The sequence below is a fragment of the Astatotilapia calliptera genome, chromosome 2 (genome assembly GCF_964374335.1).
Source record: "Astatotilapia calliptera chromosome 2, fAstCal68.1, whole genome shotgun sequence".
In the NCBI taxonomy this organism is placed as follows: Eukaryota; Metazoa; Chordata; class Actinopteri; order Cichliformes; family Cichlidae; genus Astatotilapia; species Astatotilapia calliptera.
In genome coordinates, this window is record NC_137423.1 from 23004940 (window position 1) to 23029287 (window position 24348).

A 24348-nucleotide genomic window follows, 5' to 3' on the forward strand; every position below is an offset into this window, starting at 1 on the left:
GCAAATTTCCTCACTACTAAATATTCCACAGTCAACTGTTAATGGAATTATAACATAGTGGGAGTAATTGGGAACAACAGCAACTCATCTAGGCCACATAAATCACAGAGTGCGGTCAGCAGATGCTGAGGCTCATAGTGCTCAGAAGTCGAAAACTTTCTGCAGAGTCAGTCACTATAGCCCTTCAAACTTCACGATACCTTCAGATTAGCGCAAGATCAGTGAGCTTCATGGAATGGGTTTCCATGGCCGAGCAGCTGCAACATCACCAAGCAACATCACCAAGCAACATCACCAAGCATCATGCTCCAAGCATCATGCTCCCAACTTTGTGGGAACAGTTTGGGGATGGCCCCTTCCTGTTCCAACATGACTGCTCATTAGTGCACAAAGCAAGATCAATACAAACATAGATGAGTGAGTTTGGTGTAGAAGAACTTGACTGGCCTGCACAGAGTCCTGACCTCAGCCTGACACAACACCTTTGGGATGAATTAGAGCAACAACTGCGAGCCAGGGCATCTCTTCCAACATCAGTGCCTGACAAATGAGCTTCTGGGAAAATGGTCAAAAAAAATCCCATAAACACTCCTAAAACTTGCATAAAGTCTCCCCAGAAGAGCTGAAGCTGTTATAGATGCAAAGGGTGGGCCAACATTATACTAAAACCTATAGATTAAGAATGGGATCCCACTCAAGTCCTTATGTGTGTGACGACAGAGGAGTATATATATTCTCCCCTGTAAGGGATTTCTGAAGCTCCAAAATGTTTTTGGCACACTATGAATTAAAGTACCTGACTGAAAAATTTTAAAATCTTCCAAAGGGTTTATAATAAAAATCAGAATATTAAATCAGAATTAGCACCTGTCAAGAAACCCAAGGTCACTTTACATACAAAATCCATCTGCATTTATTGTAAGGCAGCAAAGAAAGCTGTTTCAGTAAATGACTTTGTCCAATCATAATTTTAAAAATCAGACTCATTTCACATTACTTGCTATTACTCATGCAGAATAACACATTGTGGATGCTGTAGCATGCATCTATTGAAAAGTGTTCTCTTTAGGACTGTACAGAAGGCCAGCAGAGGTCCAGGCGAATGTACTTTAGCAAATATAATAAACTGAAAAATCCACAGTTTGGAGTTTTGTTGAACTTATTTTTGTTGACTGACAGCTAAGTCCTCATTCTGTCTGAAAGGAGCTGAAAAGAGCTGTCTAATCAAACTCAAAGCATTCTTCACCAGAAAGTCTAGGACTGGTTGCAAGCCTCAGCCAGCCAGTCAGGCTGGAGTTAACATCCCTGTAAGTTTTATACATAAGGCTAATTCTGAACAAAACACAATGTTGAACCAACGAAAGCAGAAAATCCTCCAAATATGGAGTTCTGCAGCTTCTAAAACATAAATGCTTTTATCTACAGTACAGATTTCGCGGTGAATCCCTAAGATTACTAACATCAGTCCAGTATCTGAGTGATGTTGGCGAGGAAGGGCCAGAAGAGTGTCTTTTCTCCAAACGCTACAGAGTGAATTTGACCTTTCACCTTTGAAATCTGAACATCACTTCATCTTTCATGCCATCTGACATTTGTGTAACATCCTGTCGTGATTAGCTAACAGTTATTGTGAACTATGTACTTTTTCTTAGGCCAGGGTGGATTTTTTACACGTAAATATTTCTACCATATTAGAAGAATCCCGAAAAACTCACTTAAATTCCCTAAAGACGCACCAAAAATATCACTTTCATGAGAGCAGACAGACAAGTCCTTAAATGCAGCAGTTCTGGCCACAGCTGTCACCAGTGCAAAAGCATGAAAACATTGCTCAGATGCTTAAATGACATATGTCAACAATTCCTGACAAGCAACGTCTTTACCTCTCATAAATAATGACAACGCCAAAGTAGCGTGACCTTGTCACAAAGCCAGGATGCCCCCTGTGGGACTTGAGTCCCAGAAAGACAAACCCAAACAGAAAGTTTGACATTTGTTTGACAGTGCAGAGCAGCGGCGTTCTCTTGACCACAGACAAACAGAACTTACAGTTTCTGAAAGTGGCAGTTTTACAGTTTCTAGATTACATTATTAACAGTTGTGTATTATTAGCAGTCCAGTGCAGTCCAAAGCACTTCAGCTCTTATAACTGGTGCAAAACTGATTCCCACTTAAACTGATGACAACGTGTTGGTCACCAGTATTACCAGATCAGCAGTTAAAGCCTATTTGAAAAGCACTGACAGAAAACTAAAAAACTGACTTTCTCTCTCTGTGTATATGTTCATAAAAACCCAAGCTGTTTAGCTGTGACTGAAAGAACATTCAGCATCAGAGCTCTAGTGTTTTTTTTATTGTCAAGTGTTTCATTAGACCATCTGGAAAGAGCCTAGTGTGACTTGTGGCAGTGGGTCAGCTGGAAATTTTCAGAAAAACACGCGGCATAAAGTGAGGCTGCATGCATTATTTACCCAGAGTTATCTTTTAATGCGATGCAGTCGAGCAGGGCCTGTCACTGTTTCATACAGCGACAAAGTCAGCAGTAAAAATGCAGACATGACACGGGCCATGTGTCTGCAATTCTTTCCCCAGCTATGTCAAACTTGGCTCACCTGCTGAAAAAGTCCTGATGTACCTGCGTTGCTATGTGCCTTGCCTCACGCTCTTTTGCTTGGCCCTCCAGATTTGCCGCTGGCAGCTATATTCTTAGCATTATTTCTGAGAGAAAATGAGTCTCTGGCACAGTTTCATATCGTGGCTGCTCAACGATGCATTTCTGCCTCGACAAAACCGCCGCCGCTCTCCTAATTATCATGGATGCTGCAGTGTGAAAACGAGCTGCGGTAGAACTAGCATGACCCAATGGCGTCTCCTCTATTTTGCATTATCATAGAGTATGCTGCTGTTTGCCTTGCTGTGTGATTAATTCATGTGTGTATCATTAATGCAGGAATGTCCAGGGGCAAAGACAAAAGCTCGGTCAATGCGAAAGGAAACACGGGGGCAGGCTGTGCGCGCACGTGCACGTGCTCACACACGAACCGAATCTTTGAGTTCAAAAAACGCAGTGTGACTTATCATATGCCCTTGTTTTTGTGAAACAGCGCTCTGTTTAAACCAACAAAAACAATGATAGTTGACCCACTGAGCGGGAAAGCAGCCACAGGGCCAGTTTAATATGCAGATGAGGAGTGGGACTGCTGCATGCTGTCGGATTTGGATGCGAAACACTCAGTCCACTCTCGCTCTATTTCTCTCCTCATCCATTTCATGCATTCTCTGGTTCTCTCCATTTTCAATTTTTCTCTATTAATGTCATATTATTTTTCATTCTCGGCTGCACTCGCTTTATCTTTAACTCTCCTCCTCCCTCGGTCCTGAGCTCCCTCTGTTTCTCTATCAATTTAATCCGCTCTCCTGTTTTGCGAGGTGCAACTGTCTCTCTGCACTAAATGCTATGGGAGCCAGAGGTAGAATAACAATGGCATTTTCATTCCGGCGTCATAACACAGAGCAGCCGGCACAGATCAGCTACCCTGCCGTAGGACTTCACTTTAGTGCTGTGTGATACGGCAAATTTTGGTATCAGTCCAGTACCCAGTAATTACACCAAGTAAACGCAGGTCCATACCAACACCAGCACTATGCCAGGTGAATCATCATTCATGAAATCACTGTGAATTTTGCTTCTCACAATAATTAGTTAACACAAACTTTTTGTGTATTTGAAACTGGGCTTTTTTTGGAGACCTGGAAGGTAAATACGCCTGTCTCTGAAGCACTTGGGTCGGCTTCTGTTGTTTAAATGTGCTGTAGGCTATAAATAAAACAGACGTGACAGCCAGCAGAAAAAGCTTCAGACATTTTTCACAGTGCATGTTTGAGGTATATCTTTTTCTTTCCCACAAAAATTATTTATTTAACACGATTCAGTGTCCTACATGCTGAACTTTGAGGTTGGAAACATACGAAAGTATCGTTCCTATCATGCTAGTGTTGATCCGATACCAATACCAACAATAATAATATTTCAATCTATCTACTTCTATAGCAGTAGCAGTGGATCAATCTAATTTATAGTATCAATGCAGTGCTGGTATTGGTGTTCGGATGTACATTAGCATAACCGGATCAATACTTTAGTTTGTTTCCATCCTCTAAGTTCAGCAGAACAGGAGACGTGTCTCCACAAACACTGCTCATCTCGTGCAGCTACACTTTACTCCACCCCCTCCTCCCTACTCTGGTCTCTTTATCATTAAGTGCTGTTGGTCATCATAGCTGTTACTTTAGCAGATTTGAGTATCTATAGACTATATTCAGACATTCAAATAACAGAATGTATTATTTTAATTGAATATACTCTGAGCCTGTCTATAGCCATGTTAAATAAGTTATTTTGTTAGAAAAGAAACAATATCCCTAAACATGAACTATGAAAAATGTCAGAACCTTTTCCTGTTGATTGTGAGATCTGTTTTGTTTATAGCCTGAAGCAAGTTAGAACAACAGAAGTCGACCCAAAGTGCTTTAGAGACGGACAAAAAACAGAGTTTCATAATACATGAAAAGCTAAAAGTTGTGTTTTGTTGCATTAACTAATTAATGCGGAAAGTAACAATTACAGTATTCTACAGGTCATTAAAATGTGTTTAGAATTTGCTAATTGATTATTATTCGTCTCATAAATCACGACACACTGTTACTGTGACATGTTATTAGTTTCAGCGTTGGTATCGGCAGTACTGGGCCTGTATTTACTTGATAGAATAACAATGGCATTTTCATTCCGCTGCTATAACGCGGAGCAGCTGGCACAGACCAGCCTCGCAGCCGTAGGAGACCTCAGAACTTCCCTCACTGCCTCTCGCTAACACAGTTTTGGGAAGCAGCAGATTTAAGAAAAGTGGAACGCAGGCCGCAGCGATTAGAGCGGTGCAGTTAAAGGACAGTACCACTCATAAGGCATCATTGCCTGAGCAGAGGCAGGGGACCAGTGTTTGCTGAGTTAATGGTTTGAGTGCGGCCTGGCTGACAGCGAAGCACCGTTTGATTCACCGCTGCTGAAACAAACTGGGAAGTGATCCTGCGCGCGCTGCTGCGTTTCCAGCTATTTCTGTTAATGAGACCAGCACCCAGTGTGTGAAGATATTCATTCACCTAAGCTGCTTATATGTCAACCACCAGCCAAGACAGCTACTGTACAGCATGAAAGCCTGGCTGTCGTGGTCTCTGAGCAGCTCTGTGCCACGTGAAGCGTATTAACCCGTGGCTCTGACGCTTTTTCTTTTTTTTTTTTTTTTTTTTAAACACACCCAGGCTGTTCAACATGCAAATAACCGCAACCAGTTTAAACCCCACAGCTTCATTCGGCAACCAGGCCCCGCTATCTCATCACCGATGGCGTGCCTCGCAGCTGTGTTGCCGAGTGAGATGGGGGACAAATGTGTCTGTCAGTGTGAGGGGGAGAGAGAGAGAGAGAGAGAGAGAGTTGCAAAGAAAGGGACTGAATGAAAGCAGTGGAGAAGAGAAAAGAAAAAAGGGGAGGGGAGAGAGAGCGGGCCGACAGGGCACAGGGAGAAATGTGGTGGCAGCATGTCAGCTTCTGATAAGGGCATTAGTCTGCCCCCTGTGGGTCAGAAAGAGAGACTGACAATGCAAGTGCTCCCACCACCACGTGCACGCGCATAGACGCGCACACCTCTCTCTGTGGATGTCAGCTCTGCTGCCTGGGACCAGTCAACAAATTAAAGATAAGACCTGCACACTGCAGCCGCCAACAACTAAACCTTCAATCACCGGACTCCCTCTGAAGTCCTCTGTCCAAACCAACACATGAAAGAAACAGAACACTCTGCTATTTTTACATATGTGTGTCTTTTATTGGACGATTGCTTAAAAAAACAAACAAACAAAAAAAGGGACCCCTTTACGCTGTGAACGGAATTAGTCTAAAATGTGAGCCAAGGCTGTTCCTGTTCCTGAGGGATTGACGCCTCTTTCATGTCAGACATGGGATCCATCCTAAATGGAGCAAGGCCTTTTATTTACCAAGCTAATTGACTGCAGAAGCAAATGTGCAGCCAGCTCCAAACAATGCCCCAGATCTTGTATTCATAAGTGAATGTTTGAAGGACACACGATAATCCCTGTAGCTTAGGTTATTGTGGGGCGGAGTGAGGGGGGGACTATAAGCGAGAACGCTCTGCAACATCGCAACGCTGTCAGCTAAATTAAAATTATGGATTACTGTTTAACAACTGTTTTGCCGTGCTGCAACAATATTATGTGTCGCAGCAGGCCTACCGCTGCTATTTGAACACCGGGGCACGGGGGTGATTCATCGACGCGATTGGTGGTGGGGGGGAGAAAAACAGATGGAAGAAGTAAGGAAAAAAGAGGAAGGTGCTAATTTGGAGCGAGGAGCTCACCAGAGGACGAGAGGCGAGATCAATGCTGGAGAATCACAGAGACACAACTTCAAAAAAGAAGGGGACAGCTATTTCTCTGTGAAGTCTACCACTCATTACCATTGGAGAGAGGGTGATGGGAGGAGGGGAGTGTGGGCTGTGGCAGATAGATGACAGCGAACCGAGGGGCTCCAGGCAGAAATCTCTAGATCCTTTATAAGAGCTGGTTAGTAGGAGCACAATAGCCACAGAAGAGACTCTGTGAACTCCAATGAGTCAGTATAAATTACCGCACCCTGAGTGAACAAGAGGAGTCTTGGGACAGAATATTCTATTACTGCACGAAGGCAGAGATATGGCATGTTCTAAGGTGTAAGTAGCGCGTATACACAGAGCAGTAGGCCACAGATCACGTGTCAAATGGTAGTACGAGTCAACCGCGATCTTTTTCGCTTATCATCTTCTTGTTTCTCTTTTTTCCTCCTCTCGTCGCTTTTATATATCTGAATGAACTCCAGAAGATGGAGGAAATTAAAATCAAACATCCCCCATCAAACCTGGAGCTTCCCTGTGTTTAGTGACATTTAAAGAACGGAGGCACACTACGTTTATTTATTGCGCTCTGTATCGACCGGCTGTCTGCCTCCGACGTCGGACGGCGTCGCAGGCGCACGCTGAGTATGACTGACAGAACAGGCCTTGCAGGACTGTGGGTGTAGCCTGAGTGACAGGCCTGTGGCTAAAAAATCTCCCGTGACACTTGGAGACTGAACGCTGGAAGGCAGGAACAAAAAATCTGCCATTTTAACCTTTGTAGTGTGACATCCTGGAGGACAACTGATGTAGCATATGACATTTGATTTTAATCCGCTCTGAGTTCAGAGTCACTGACCAAATAAAGTGAACTGCAGCTTTTTCTGCATACGAGCGCTCGAGCTTTACTGCAAACTGTAGCATTAGTCAGTAGGCAACCTGGAGCTGTACTTGTGCAGTTATATTTGCATCACCCTTTGTCTGTGCATACAGTCACGGTGCACAGTACATCACAGAATAAACGATATAACGTGTGGGTGTGAAGGACGGCTAAATTGAGATGAATTGTCAACATACGCTTGCAAAAATATGGATCTCTGCAATGTGAAGACGCAGATGAACATTAACAGAAAAATAAATTAAATCAGTAGTCTGTGTTTGCTTCTCTGTGTTTTTAAAACAGCTCAGATTCTTACACACACAGATAAGCTGTTGTGAGAATCTCTGAGAACTTGCTGCAGTTTCTCTGCACATTTAGGCTTCTGTCGCTATGATATTGAGGTTATATCAGCCTGCGGAGGTCACACCATCTGTTGTCGTTCTTCTTTTGGAACACATTTTGCAGCACTATATACAATAAACACATTCAGCACCGCTTTATAGACGAAGACTGTTTCTCTCACCACTATTGTCCAAACTGCTATGAGTGTAAGGGACCAAAAGAAAAGAAAAAAAAAAAAATCCCTAACCCCAGGTATTCTGTGGGTTGATGACAAAAGTCAGACAAGACCAGTTAAATTTGCTACAGCTCACAGCCAGGACAGAACAAAAGGAATTAAAATGTAGTCGTGCAATGGCAGACAATAGCAGGAAAAGCTGGAATCCACTCCTGTCAGCTAATAAGTGAGGGCAGAACGATTAACCAATTCAAATCAACACCCCGGGCTTAATGTCTGAAATGTATGTGCATTAATTTAAATTGCTTGAACCCGGCTAAAGCTAGGAGGGAATGAAAAACTAAATCTGCAGACTTCTGTGCATTAGAAACGCTTAATATGACAGGCATATTCTGGTTTAAGTTTATGCCTACAAGTGCTTTCTCCCCCTGTAAGCCAGGGGAAGCCATGCTTACCCTATTAGTTGAACTATTATTGTCATTTTAACAAAGATCAAACTTCCCTTGCCCTAGGAACAAGATAAAAATATTTCTCTTGTAGCCAGAAACGAGCAAAATAACGTGGCGATTTAATCAATCTACAGAAGAGACAGAAGAGTACAGCGCTTCTGCGTCACAGGAATTTATGACTGTTACCACAGCCACAGTGTGCATAAAGAGAAGGATTTGAAACTGAATATTTTAGGGAGTAGACCAGGACAATTTGGAGATAGGTAAATTTAGGCTTTCAGTTTATAATGCGTAGAATTTTCTGCAGCGAATATCTGAAGTATATTCAAAAGGAGACCATCTGAAACACATATTGTGTGAAATACAAGGACACGACTGCCAACATTCTCCCTAAAAGCCGAGAATCAAACGCAGATAAGTTAATCATTTCGTAAGTTGCTTAATTTAATGCACATAAACAATCTATTGAATGCTAAAATTTGTTACAATTTTGTAACTTTCTGTTATTATAGTTTATAATCTAACCTTGTAAAAGGTGTTTGTTCAACCTTCTGATAATATAAATTTGCATGTATGAGCACAGCATGTGTCTGATTGTAAACATGTTGTTTATGAAAAATAAAAATCCCCCTGATGATGTAGAGGTCTTAAAAAGTCATGTATGATAAACTTGGCGTTTCAAGGTTGGAAACTTTTATTTTTTACTTTCTAATGAATTCATGATTCAAACTTATCGATGTTTGATTGATTTATCATAATACTGCCACACATTTGCACTCAAACTAAACATATACAAGTTTAATGCAAGACACAGTACTGTGCAAAAGTCTTGAGTCACCCTGTAAGGCTTTATAGTTTGCTATCTGTGGCTCATCACAAGCAAGATATAAAGAAACGAGGGGTGGCTCAAGATTTTTACACACTTCTCACACATGTTTGTATCCCTACACCTGATTTCTTTTTTCAACTTGTTTGCAGGTGTGATAGTAATTTGGGTTTACGTTTAAGTTTACTTAGGCTATGCTTAATTCATCAACTTAATGGTTTCTTTTTAAAAAGAAAAGGTGAAAAAATGGTGCTTACACAAAGTAAATGTCCATGAACACAACCCGACCTGAAACCTAAGTAAGTACATGTGTTTGTGTGCCGACTGCAGCTTCGAGGGTGCACTGTGTTACCGTGAGCAGTCAGCACAAAAAAAATGATGGAAAGCATGCTCTAAGTCACATCCTCATGACATATTTTCTGGTAATTCGTCTAAATTAGGCTTTGTGGACAAGTCCGTGGAATGAAGAATAGATTTTTTTTTCCCCTTTCCATTTCCAGTCATTACATTGTGGGGTGTTTTGAACCACAGAGACATTTGGAGTTGTTAAAGCAAGAAAAGCACAGGTGCAGCGAACAGCATTAACAATGGCCTTATTCCATTGAAGTGTAAGCCCTGACAGTGAGTCAGCATACATAATACCAGAGCCTGAAACTAGAGCACCTCAATGGACTGCAGCCATGATTATTAGTTTATTAGTCACACCGGTGCTGGTCCTACTGTGCCATGGCAAAGTGTCTGCTGTGGAAAAGGTCTAGCTGTACCCTGGCAGACAGTCTGCTTTTAATCCAGCAAAATAACAGTATTACTGTTATTTTTTAGGGTAAATTAGGTAAAGACTTTAAAAGGCAACTTTCAAGTTTTAGCACCGTACAAATGAATGGCAGGAGCTATATAACAACTGCATTATATAATAGTGGTGCCTGGTTAAATCAATTTACATAAAAAAAATAAAAAATAATGACGGCAGGGTGGTGAAAAAGCACAACCAGCATGAATCCATCAATCTATCCGTGTAGCTGGGCTGCTGGTGAGACTGTGATGGGGTGTTTTGTGGCAGTGAACAGTTGGAGCTTTGAACCAATTAAACATAATTTTAATGCCATGGGATTATCTAAATATTTGAGGGCATGTGGTGCACGTGCTAATTCAACAAATCATATGAGAAACAAAGCTTTAAATGTCACTTTGGTCAAAACATAACATGAGTCATTCCTGCAATAGGTGCACGGCTAATTTTCGCTTCATTATAATAAGTATACACCCGACTGAAACGTGCTCTGAAGTCGGCGGGATAATTTAAAGAGTCATGTTAATCACTTTGCACTATAATTATCCTTCGTCTGACAAACAGAACATGAGCTCACTGTGCACATTAAATCCAAAAATGTATCCTGTACACAAAATGCAGGGAAAAATAATTTATAAAGAAAACAATAACCAAATGGCCATGTCCATAATACTGAATATGTTTAACACTGGCTGTGCAGCTTGCATTCATTTGTAAAGATTTGTAAAGGGCTATCTCTCTTTCCTTGCTCACTGCTACATGTGTGCACAGGTTATCTTCCCATAGCCGCACTGTCTTTACTCCAGCCGTGCTCGTAGCTTGTAATTAGCCTTTACTGTCCCGGCCAGCTCTACAGTGATGAGGAAAGGCAGAAAGAAACCATAATAACATGGCATGAACCGGGTCTTTATGACCTTTTTCTGAGGCAGCGGTGCACAACATTGGGATCGTTGTTACACTGAATTTTCAACGTTCTGTGGCTGTTTTCAGTGAGTTAATCAGCCCCGTTTGCATGCACTTCACTGTGGCTGCAGCTTCCTGCTGGTACAATGATTTGAGAGTCACTTACTTTCCATAACAAGAGCTCACCACGCTCTCTTCTTAAGCATACATGCTTTTATAGTTTTTTTTTAGCTCTGCAGCATCACTCATACTTAATATATAATATCTAAATAATCAATAACTCAATATATTGTGAAAAAGCATCCGACTGAAATGGATTTATCAGTATAGTAATGAAAGCATGATAAAGTATCTAAGGCCTTTTTATCAATATTATGATTTTAAAAAGATGCTATCACTCGCTCACATGGATATTGAACCAAAGATGTTTAAAGCACACAGAGTATCACTGTTCCAATGTTATCAGTGTGGCGTTTTGAGATTGTCATAGAAGCTTTGTGTCCTATAATGATCTCAATCCTGATAGTTAAGGCACTGGAATGAAACTGAACGGTGAGATGTGCTGAAGCACAATCAGTCCGCATAAAATGTGGGTGCGTAACAAGCCGCGCCAATATCAAAATCCTGATATTTACGGCTGTTTTTCTAGCCAAAGGCAACGACTCCAGCTAAATGCACCACATATTGCCAAACTGATCCGTGTGTACCGACCAACAGATCTGTAAATATTCACCTGGAGGGCTGAAGGCTGTCCTACCTCGAGGGTTATTGAGTGCAGCTTCCGTGGCCTTCCTGCCCTCTCCACAGTGGCTCTGGTCAAAAGGTAGACACTGCTCCCCCGTCCCAGCAACTACCTCCAGATTGCGAGATGGATCTTTTGGCTGCCCGAGGTTCCTCACCCTGTAAACTCTGCGACTGCTGGTGTCAGACACATACAGAACTTCCCCCCTCGGGTCCATGGCCAGATAGTACTTGTGGGCAGGGCTGGTGCTAGTGAGACAAGGTGGACAAAGTTAGTTGAAACAGGTTGTACAGTGAAACTGTACATGCTACTTTCTTTTGTTTCTTGCTTGTCTGGTGTTGTATTTATTACACTGCAGTTCAAAGTGACATTGACTGAGACACTAGCCTAGTTTTGCAAAATTATATTACACCTCCATACTCCTGCCTAGACAACACCGTCACTTGAAATATAGGTATTTAGAGGCAATTAGGTCATCCCAGTGAATAGCATTACTGTGAGACTCCTGGAGTAAATTTGCGACACTGCCGAAGCAACAAGATTAATACCTTCTAATTTACATAGTACAGATGGCCACAGCCACTGCAGCTGAAGAATAGTCCTGAGTGATAATCTTATTTTTAGCATTGTGTATGTTAGGGACATTCTTAATATGCTTATGAATTCAAAATGTCAACATGTTGCACAGCATGTTTTTTTTTCTTTACATTTGGGGCCAGAGTGGAGCTTTCACATATGCATTTATCATTGTAGAAAGTGGATTTTAACCCAAATCATGATGTTTTTTCCTGCTGTAAGCTAGCAGTAAAGATGCCACAGCTTACCTACGGTAAAATGAAGTGAAAGCTGAACAGATGGAACCACTCCTTACTCTTGTTTCAAAAGCATTTACATGGGTCCTTTCAGAGCATAAGAACAAACAACCAGTGGATTTAGTTAGACTGTTGAGAAAAACAGTACAAAGTCCTCCTGAGCTACTGTAAACCCTTTTTTATAAGGACAGAAATCCCGTTTAAAAGGAAAGTGGCACCACTGTATCCAGAGATAACTCTCTTTTGTAACGAGCTACACATTATCCTTGTAATGAACAGACTGCAGACTAAATTCGCGGAGACGTAACACTGCATCGAGATAAGTAATTCCTCCTTTTAGTGCGGATCTGTCCACAGAAACAATAACAAGGCGTAAAAACACTGATGATGTAAAACTGAACTTACATGACTCTTACATCCTAATCAGAGACCTTGTTTGCTTAAAAATAAAACTGATATTTTCCTTTTACCCGACATGATTTTTATTGTTTGTAGAACAAATGCCCTTCTCTGAATTTTCTAAAACTTCACTAAAAACGACTGCACTTCCTTCAGGTTTATGGCTGCTTTTATCCCAACAGTGCGTCTCAGTTCTTTCCATAAATATTCAGTTGGATTAAGATTACACAGCTGACCACTTCAAATGGCCCCGTGTTTCTTGGGTGCTTTTAAACGTGTGTTTTGGGCTCTCATCCTGTCGGAGGAGCCGCGACCTCCGACTGAAACGCAGCTCTCTGACACCAGGCAGCGCGTCTCGCTCTAAAATGCCTAAAATGCCAGCAAAGCAGGCTGATTCTAAAACACAGCTACAGGAGGCGTCGCATCAGGCTCCTTTGCCCCCAAGTCCAGTTTGTCTGATTAGCGATTAAGCAAACTCTTTCCCGGCTCGCTTGAAGAATTGGACCTGGGTGCAGCTCATTTGGACTTGCGCACGCTGCGCATGGATTTCTAACGCTTTCTCAACAACAGATGTCTTTGTGAACATTTTCTTAAGTAATTAACAAGCTAGTGCGAGGACAACGTGTCACCCCTTCCCTAATTGAGTCACAGAATGACTAAAATGTCAGTTGAAGGAGCACGATTTGAAAGCACGTGTGATCGAAAAGAAAGAGCGAGAGAGGGAAAGAGTAATGCGAGAGTCAATCAGCAGGGGTTTTTGGGGACACACACACAACAATCATGCTACAGCAGTCATACCTTGTGCGAGTACATCTTAAATGCGGCGTTTTTTTTCTTCTGAACACTGAACTCATGCGCCGTATCAAAAAGCTCGTAATTAGTTTGATGTGTTCAAAGGACGTTCTCGCAGCATTACAGCGAGTCTCCCAGCACTTTTTAATTTTACAACCCTGCACTCAAAAAAAAAAAAAAAAAAAATCATGCTCAAAATGTTGATTTTAAGTAATCTGATTACATGTATGTAACCATGTAACCAGTACCATTTAATTTCATGTAAATACATTCGTATAATTCCATTATGGACTTAATTACTTGTAATTTTGTAACAAATGTGTAATGTAAAATGTTACATTTAACGTTACAATCATTTAGAAAGCTCTTGGAATTTGGTTAATAAACCTTTGATTATACTTACAATTATTGCTTCGTGTTTATGAGGGACAAGAATCCCTTTTTGCTGTTATCTGAGGTCTAATCGACCCTAGCTCTAATGCTATGCTCTAATGCTATGCCTATTTTTTTTTTTTTTTAAAAAGAGAAGAATAGGAAACTCAGAAGAGCAAACGAACATCCCCCATCCTCCCAAAATAAAAAATAGGGCTAGAGTAAAGTCGACCTCACAGAGTTAACTAAACACCAGTTTGGCTTTTTTATGTTTGACTTCCAAAAGCTGGACCTCCCTTTGCCTTCTTCAATAGAGCTTACAATCATTTAGAAAGCTCTTGGAATTTGTCTCTGTTTTGAAGTTTCCCCTTTTTCTTTCTTTCTTTTTTTTTAAATCAGTGAAACTTTTCTTCTGGTCAATTTGGGCATTCCTCTTGCAGCCTCACACAGGGAGGTTGCCTACAGCCCCACGAATCAACTCCTAATAACACTAGCAGCTGTGGTCACAGGGGCGTCGGCCTTATCCTCTCAGACAACTCGCACGTCTGTGTTCAGTGCAATAACAGCACCAAAGTACTTTCCTCATATAAAATCCGGTTGAACTGCTTATAAGAATGAAGAAACCAACGATGGGGCAGCACGGCGGTGAAGTGGCTCGCACTCGTGGCTTGCTTTTGGCTTCTTCCTGTGACTGTGTGGGTTTTCACCTCCCACCATCCTGTGATGCAGGATCCTGATTTACAAATACAAAAAAAACCCAAAACAAAACTGATAGCACTGGTCTAAAACCAAAACTAAGACCCCTGACAAGCTCGGTCAGCAGCCTGCCGTAGTTCCAGTTGAGCCCGGCAAGCTTGCACTGCTGCTCAGTCTGAAAGTTCTTGCTAAAATCCTTTGAATGTGTGAATAAAAGGAACTGTAAGGTCAGCATGCCCTGTGTTCTTTGGAAGACGACTGGCCTGTTTCTTCTTGCTGTCCAAACAACATATCTCGTTGAGCAGAGATTCGGCCAGCTCCTCTACATGCAGTCCAAGTACAGCAATCGCTTGGACTCGATGGCCTCAGGCGCACTATGGATAAAACTAACTTCTCTGCAACCCGCAGTGAAAGAAAAAAGAAAAAAGCTGGCAAAGAACCACCAGGCACAGGGCTCACGCCAACTTTAAAGCAATTTAGCTTATTTGCTTTGAAAGTTAAGCTTAAATCCTTCTGGGGTTCTTTTTTTGTTGTTGTTGTTGCTGCTTCTGACTTTTTTCCCTTGCTTCTGTGATCTGGAACAATTAAATGCTTCTTGTTTGGCATGGTTGGTTATGCTGCTGCTCGTGATCAATAACAGGATGTAATTAAAATTTGAATGTAAAATTTCTAACTGTTGAAATAATTTCTTTCCATATGTCAAACAATATTCCAGCTAAATTAAATCAGTTATTTGGCAATAAAATTGCTTTTTTCCCCCAGGATATCAAACAATGTTAACATTACTAATAAAAATAACTGAATATAAAATATAATGAATTTATAATAAATAAGTAGTAGTCACACTATTAGGTAGTCCCACTATTAACATTCAGGGATTTTAATTAGTCTGTATTTTTGGGATTTGGGTTCAGTAAAGAGGGTGTGCTGGCCTAAAAGACAACCACTGAGCCATCCAATGAGCGGATGGACACTTGTAATAAAAATTTATGACAGCAAATAAAAAATGTACTTATTTTAATGACTTAACAATAATTTACAATAACTTTGCACAGGCCATTTTAAAAAACCCTTTAGCAACAACTCCAGTATGAAATGTATTAATTCTTCCTTCACTGAGGTGACATGCTCTGGGCCGCTGGGCCACACCAGTTACGCTAACTTAAACTGGCTTTCATTGATAAGGAAGTAAAGAAGAGCCGATGTCAGTGCCTGTTTTTCCTGTTTTCAATGGCACGCCTGTATAATACTAAGTATAAAAACAGCAAACCTACAACTGCCTACAATAAAGCCACAAGGATGTTTTTGCTATCATTTTATAGTGTCACATATATATATTTGTCAGCAGAATTGTATCCACGTGTCAGGGAGCAATAAGAAGCCTTATGTATAAATGTATGCGCAGGCTGCATAAGGAGGAGAACAGCATAATCCTTGCATGTGGAAATCTTTCCAACAGCTGCGTCGTTGTATGATGTTTTTGAGTTGAGACACTTTGGTTACAAAAACAATAATGTGAAAATGACTCGTCAGCTGTAATTTTATGCCTGTATGTATCTTTGCTTTTGATTTCACCTGATGTCAAACAGACTGCTTAAAACAATTAAAGGAACATTTTGAAAACACATCAGAGTTCAATGGGGGAAAAACTGATATGAACTGGGTAATGTGGTAGGAATGGATGGATGTCACATTGTTCGATGGGAATGAAAATCATCAATCTACAGAGGGCTCAATTCAAAGACAGCCCAAAAAGCGAAGTGAAAAAATGATGTGGTGAGGCTTCGAGGTGACTGTTGTTGTGCTATTTAATAAATAGTTCATTTTGATGAACTTTCATTGCAGCAACTCAAAATGGTACTCAGTAGTTTGTATGGGTGCCAGGTGCTTGTAATTCGAGCCTGACAACACAGAGACATGCTCTTAATGAGACGATGGATCGTGTCAGGGGGGATCTCCTCCAAGATCTGGACCAGGGCATCACCAAGCTCCTGGCTGCTTCAGATGGACTGAAACAGAGGTGTTCTATTAGATTTAGGTCACGCGAGCATGGGGGTAGTCAATTCCTTCATCCTCCAGGAACGGCCTGCATACTCTCACCACATGAGACCAGTCATCATTGTGCACCAGGAAGAAGCCAGGACCCACTGAACCAGTGTAGAATCTGACAATAAGTCAAAGGAGTTCTTCCTGATAGCTAATGGCATCACTGACTAGCCTGCAGAAGTCTGTGTGTCTCTGCATGGATATGCCTCCCCAGACCATCACTGACCCCCCCACCATCATGCTAAACTATGTTATAGGCAGCATAATGTCTCCACTGCTTCTCCAGACCCTTTCATGTCTGTCACACACACTCAGGGTGAACCTGGGGACAGCACAGAGCACCAGTGGTGGACCTGCCAATTCTGGTATTCTATGGCAAATTTCAATCGAGCTCCACAGTGCCAACCAGTAAGCACAGGACCCACTAGAGGGCGTTGGTCCCTCATTTCACCCTCATGAAGTCTTTTTCTGATTGTTTAGCCAGACTCGCTCACTGGAGGTGAGTTTGTAGCTCTGGGGGTGCTCATCCTGTTCCTACTTGGGAAAACCAGTGGGTAAAAGACCTTCTACGGCCCTGAAGGGAGACACTGCAAACCTTTGTGCCATCCTGCTGGAGTTGGACTACCTGCGCAACATCTGTAGTGTCCAGGTATCACCTCATGCTACCAGTGGTGACACAGACACTATTCAAATGCAAAACTAGAGAAAAACCCGTCAGATGAGTACTGACATGGGAAACATGTATAAAACCATTCCTGTTTTGGGGGTTGTCTCCTTGTTGCTCCTCTAGTGCACCTGTTGTTAATTTCATCAACCACAGCAGCTGAAACTGATTAACAACCCCCTCTGCTACTAAACCGACCAGATCAATATCCCAGAAGCCTAATCAACTTAAAGCTACTCTAGTATATACAGGATCATCTTTTCTGTAAACTTCATGGCCTTTCAATGGACCGCAGTACGGCATCAAAAAAAAAGCTCTGACCCAACAGAAAATAAGAGGGAACAATAACAAGGAGTGCAACAAAGGTCCAAAATTAAACCCAGGTAAATCTGACCTCAGCTGAATGAGTCATGGGGACAAACAACTGCCCGTTGTTATTGTTGTTGTTATTGTTGCTTGATGAAAAGTGGACAAAAGCCTTGGAACTGATTCACTGAGAGTCTCAAATAGACAGCATGTTGCACAGGAAGAAATACCTCCGTGCGGTGTCATGTGCATGTCCTACTGCTTATAAGAAATTGTCCTTTACTCCTCAAAGCCTGAGCCAAACATTTGCACAACTGACTTTATTCGCCCTTACGCTTCCTGCAAGCTGCATACTGTCCTTTGTGTCGGATGAATTCCAACAGTGTGGGCAAGCAGCTGTGCAGGCAAGATGTGACTTGTTTCTCCACATATAGTCCACAGTTCATTAATTACATAAAACCTTTGATACTGTCATGCTATTGTGTTGTATTGTGTTGCATTATTATTAAGACTTGAACACAGTGATCAAAAAAGTGAGAGGGAATTTAAATTTTACACTTTGAACACTGTAACTAACTGAGTTCCAGGCAATTACTTTTGTAGCGTGAAATCCAATGTCAGCTGGGTCTGGTCAAAGGCTTCCTGCCAATTAAACTTGAAGACACCCTGTTAAAGGTTTCTTTTTTCCTCCTTTCTTCGGCAGCTATTCAATAAAAAAAATGTCCTGCGAGGAAAAATACAATGTCAAAACAAATATTTCTGTTATCACGCTCGCAACCCTTTTCATTTCTTCTTTTTTTTGTAGCCAGCGTGTCCTTATGATTTCCAGTTTGCTTTGGACAGCCTTTGTACCCTAAATATCCTTTTCTTTTAAAGAAGAATACTTCCTTACTGAACCTTCTCAATGCCCAGAAGAGAGAAAAAAACAAAAACAGCAACAACGGCAGGCTTGCTGTCAGTCATCTAGTCCATTAAGTGCATAACTGTTTACAGAGCTCAGCGCTGAACTGCACATACATAATTTAAACTCGATCCTAAGAGAGTTATATTCACCGAGTTTCAAAATGTGCCACTGCTCGGCGTACGGTGCATCGTATTTGCCGGGCCTCTTGAAGCTAGCGTGAGCATCGCGTGCTGTATATAACTGATTACAAATCGCTTCACCTATCTTTTCCTCAATTAGATGCTCATAGCTCCAAATGCTTTCCTCCAGTGGAAGGAAAATAAACAATAACAACCGGAGCACAAACAATCCCACTCCAGCCTTGCTCATTCCCACCGCACGCAATAACAAAACAGTGATCAGAGTTGATAGACACAGTGATCTAGCTGTTCCTAAATCGACCGTCTGGGCTCTCAGATAATACTGTCGAGGACTTCCTCCCCTATTTGCTTAACTCCTCGCACCGACTCTTAAAGGGGGGGAAAGAATAGACGGTGGTTTCATGTTGAGCACTTCCCATACCGTCTTCCCCTCAGAGAGCACCTTGTTTTGAAGCCCTTTTGGCTGATCGGCACTTTGCTGGGAAGAATGCATAGTGAAAAGCTTTGAAAGCTGAATATGGATGAATAATTAATGTATTTGACTTGGGAGAACAATAGCACAGAATAAAGGAGAAACTCTAACATGCTGCTAACAGTAAAAAGCTGCTGTGGAGGAAAAGAAGGGAGCAGAAGCTAAAAGAGAAGCCTCCAGGGTAAGGAAACACCACCCGAAGTGCCTTCAGAAGAATCCAGCTCGTGCAGTATAGGCTCCAAATCTCGTTATTGCGTTTTATCTGACACGCTAGCCAGATTTACTCAAATACTCCTTCACTAACACAACCCATGATCTTGTAAATGCGTTCATTTGAATTTATTTCAGGCTGGGATCAAATTTTCTGTTAATAATATATATTAGTGGATTCTTTCAAGCAAAGTTTTAGCTGATTTTTTTTAAAAATCTGCATTTATGCTATAACAATAGCCCAAGTACTTTAATCATCTAAGACCGTTTATCCATTACACATTAAGCTTTCTTCTTCAGCTATTATTTTTAAGCAGTCTGAAATTCAGCTACTTATGGCTAAATGCCTAACAAAGACAGCTATTTATTCATTTTTTGGCATCTATTTCAGCTTAACAGAGCATACTGTAAATTCAGGTGGGTCACAAAGTTGAGTTCAGCTACAATCCCAGCAGATTGGCCGATCTCAAGGCAACACACCTCCACTGCCTCCTTTCCTTCTCTACCTCACTTGTGCCAGCTTGTCTGCTTCTCCTGTTTCTTTTTATTTAAATTTCTGGAGCTACTCAACAATCTCTCCACATGCCAAACGCAGAAGTACCCCACTGAGGTAAAGCGGCTCCAGATGAGAAGCACTGGCTACATGGCTTTACAGTAGAAAATTACCAACGGTTTGCATATTTATATATTATATATATTTTTGACATTTGTTCCTACCCACCCACAAAGTACATCACAATCATATTATCAGTTCTGCACGGTTTCAGATTTTGGCACAGTATCGTGAAAAATAGTCAGGGTTTTTGAAATTGGATGAACCCTCTCTTGCTCTTCCACAAATACCCACAAGCACAAACACGCATACGCACACAATCGGCTCGATACAACCCACGATAGTGGTGCACGCACAGATGCAAACATCACAACACACGTGCACACACAGAAACCCTATAACATCTGTCTAATCTTCTGTCAAACAGCTCACAGCATCACAGAGGCTTGAGACCGGGGCGACGTTGAGGCCACTCCCGGCCTCGGGCCTTTTGGTCTGGCTCGGGAAATGAATGAACCGAGGCATCCACCAAACAGACTTTCAGTAATCCTCTAAAAAAAATGAAATCCTTGACATTTTGGCTGCGGTCCAGCATACAAATTTTAATATCACCAAGTGAAATTTAAATGAGACATTCATAGATCTAACTGCGTTCGTAGCGTGTGCAGAACCCGCATGCGTGTTCCAGGTGAAGCTGGGTCAATGCAATTTAAAAGGAGGCAAACAAACAAAGTTAAAGCTCTGCGGGGCGTTTTGCAACTGTCTATTCCCTCGACACACATTTGTGCAGGTATATAAAGGAGGTGTAAATCACCACTTCTCACCTGTGTCTGGTATCCCGGTTCCTGATAACAAGCCATAAAGGAGCATTTCAAAAGGGGAGAGAAGAGAAAGTAAAAACAATTATTTATGAGGCTAACGAGAGGCTCTCAGAATTTCATAGGCTGCTAAATTTTCTCCCCATAAAGTGAAATTGGGGTTGCTTTAGACAGTTGTATTGTTTCACATTTAATATTAACCTAAACAAGAAGCCGTTTTTGGCGGGTTGGGGGTGTTTCCTCCCAGAGGAAACCTCTGCCTGAACCAGAAATATTAGTCAGCCATAGAATAAAAACAGTGAATGAGAGTAAAGATACATAAGGAGAACACTCTACAGGACAAATGACTGTGCAATCCCATTGAGAGTCAACGCTTGAAAAAATACAGAAATGAGAGAATGTAATGCCTGCAGCACAGTAGGAGATATCATCGTCATAATCCAGAGGAAAAAAAAAGAAGACGGAAAAAAACGTATCTTTGTCTCTCAGCAGAGACTTTCAGCTTCTCTCGCATCCTAAAGAGGTAGATTAGAGTCTGTGATCTCTAAACCTCACACGCTCCTCCTTCTGCATGAAGACGAACTTCAGAAAGAATTCCACCGAGATCAAATAGATTGCAGCTGCAGATCCCATCCGCAGCTAATGCCATGCTAACCCGTATCAGCTGAGCTAATTTTTTATTTCACATTGTGCTCGAGTGAATCCGATGCGCCAAATCCCACTGCTTCCTACTGCGAGAGATCCCTACCAAAAGCGGTCTTATCACGAGCACACCCAACAAGATCATTGCTCTCACTTGAGTTCCAGTATGGTTCTGGTGTATCCGTCTGGGTGGACCCTGCGAATGAAGTTAAAGTCCCCCACGTAGAGAGAGCCGTCGGGGCCGCTAGCCAGCGCCACGGGGGCAAACAGCATCATGTCCCGAGCCGCGCCGCTGCAGCTCGGGCCGCACGGGACGCTCCGATAGAAGCCGTTCCCCATCACGGTGCTGATAACAGGGGGCTGCTGGGACAGGAAGACGTTTTCTCCATTCCCTTTGTGAAGGATTCCTGGGGAGAGAGGAATGCAAAGGTGACATGAAAGGCCCTTTAAGTGTACTTCCCATCAGTGGGTGCATGCTAATGTTGCTGAAATCATTTATGAATGCAATGACAAGTAGGAATAGTTTCAGTTCTTTCACATGTCAGACTTGGGGTCTGTCTTTTTTGTTTTCCTTTGAACTCATCACGCCAGATTTAAGGGAGTAAAAGAGTTTTGGGACAGGGCGATGTTTTTCACTCTGTTGCACCGACCAAAATTTTGTCAGTCTGACTTTTTGGACTCATTTAAATCTGGACCATCTTCTGTGTGCCTAACTCTTAACAAGTAACAAATTAAGATTTTTTGTGTGAGAAAATTCAAATTTGATACATCTCAAACCACTTTCTGAGCAGCTTTAATGGCAATAACGGCACATTGTAGCTGAGTCACCCACACTACAGTGTTTTGATGTCCTTACTTCAAGGACATCTTGGACTTCTAAGCTCTGTATCATTTCATGTAGTCTGTCCAGACTATCAACACATAACTTAAAAGAAGTCACACGGTGGTTCTTATTTATTTCAATGTCAAAGAAAGAAAGCAAAAAACATCAGTTTTTTCTTTCATAAAAGAAAAAACTAATTGGAATTGAATTCAAGTTTCTCCAATTCATTTTGTGGCTTTAAAAACGCAGCCAGCCTCCAAGCACCAAAAACAAGCGGACAAACTCACCGCTGCGAATGTTAAGGGCATGGTGTTTGTCCAGAGACCATCCTCCAAGATCAGAGGGGACCAGTTCAAATCCCTGCATCAGAGCGGTCCTTCTTTCCCAGTGGATAACACCGGGACACACTTCATACTCATAGCCGACTGCCACTGGAACAGAAACACGTGCACACATCGAGAGCTTAACATTAAGCAGTAGCGTGCAATTCCTATGTGCTGCAGACCGGCTGTGCTTAACGCTGCACCACGTGGCGCAGAATGACTGCACGCGCTTGTATCTGAACAAAGCCTGAAAACAAGGCAAAGCACACACAAGTTTCCCCATATCTTTTTCAAAGCTATATTGTATCGAGTGGTGAGATAGATAAAAGGCCTGTAGGGAGACCTCATCAGTGTTTGTGTTTGAGAGACATCAGTGAGGAGTGGGGGCGTAATCAGGAGGAGTACGGCTTCATGAAGGAGCCCTAGAATTAGCTGCTTGGCCTCTTAGTTGTAATGATACGCTGTGCAGCTTCCCACTACAACTAACAACTATCAACAGATTTTCTTTTTCTTTTTTGGCTTGGCAGGATTAAATATGTTTCGGCACTAATTTGCCACTTGGAATATGTTTAAAGGCAGCAGGTGACCAAGCTGCAGGAGCTTTCAAAGTAAACACGCAAACATACTTACATACATGTCATTCTGCAGTGTGTAATCAGGCGTGCTTGCACACACCGAAGGAAAGAAGCCCATGCACATGAGTCATTAGAGGTGGAAAAAATAAACACACAAGCAATACATTTACCTAATTAAGCAAGTGCTTTATTACAATTTTAATGGCAACTTTCTGCTGCCTTTTCTCTCACACATTCCAGTCGCTGTATGCCTATAGTCACTCTGAAAATAGCTCCTAGCTGTACGATGTCCTATGATAAACAAGACCACCTGTAAAAGTATTTGCAGAAATATGCGGTTGCTGAATCAGAAACTGTAAAATGGTTCTCTCATAATCAATTTATTGTGCACTTTTATTTAAGCATGGCTCACACTACAGCAAAAATAGGACGACAAAATCCTTGCGACTACCGTGCTGACTGCAGTCGCTCTCAGACAGATTGCAGAATGTTTGCAAATACTCACCGTTCAATCTGTAAATGCAGATTGCCAGCACGTAATCAGTGAAGTTCTTTTGCTCCACCATTTATTTCTCCGAGTGAGGACACAACATAATAAATCACACAAATGTGAGTTATTAAGACTTGTGGCAGGCAATTTACTGCAAGCTGCACATGTCTTACTTTGCACCTTGCTGAGAGGAGTGCTCATTTACTTGGAATTAGAGGGGGAGATGTTATCAGAAGGAGTGTGGAGTGGATGGCTCAAACCTCTGAGTGCAGCGCCAAAACTTTGGCACTGTCCTGGCACTCTTTACTCAGTCCTCACTCTGAGTGTTTACAACCGAGCCCCACATATTCCTGCTCGGCAATAATTACTGAAGCTGGAGGAGGAGGAAGTACAATTCTAATGCAAGATGCATACAAACATACATCTTTGTATTGCACAATCAGAATCAAAATACTTTATTATGTTTCCAGGCTTTTAGCTGCATTTCTACACCATGATCAGTACACAATGAAAACAACTCTCTGCATGTCTGCATCTCAGCAGTGCGCAACCAGACCAACTCTCAGGTTTCTTTCTTTAACTTCCCTTCATCACATAATGTCATATAATCTACTGGTATATAATACCACATGCCTGTACATAACACTGACTTTAATAAGGACCTACAGTTTCACACAGCCTGCAGAAACACCCAGAAGGATGTGCACATTTACACACCTGGCTTAGTAACAGTATCTTCACACAGACAGCTCGGGATCAGA

At 41.9% G+C, this 24348-nt stretch overlaps 1 protein-coding gene across 2 annotated transcripts in view; it reads right to left on the reverse strand.

Annotated features, from left to right (window-relative positions):
- The window catches only part of tenm1 (teneurin transmembrane protein 1), a 191642-nt gene that overhangs the window by 34905 nt on the left and 132389 nt on the right, over positions 1-24348 (reverse strand). For both annotated transcript variants that reach the window (XM_026188289.2, XM_080287598.1), the window contains exons 19-22: positions 22487-22630; positions 21531-21783; positions 20741-20761; positions 11566-11798 (exon numbers count right to left, since the gene is read on the reverse strand). In XM_026188289.2, coding sequence (XP_026044074.2) covers positions 11566-11798; positions 20741-20761; positions 21531-21783; positions 22487-22630 — 651 coding nt within the window. The remainder of the gene's footprint in view (positions 1-11565; positions 11799-20740; positions 20762-21530; positions 21784-22486; positions 22631-24348) is intronic.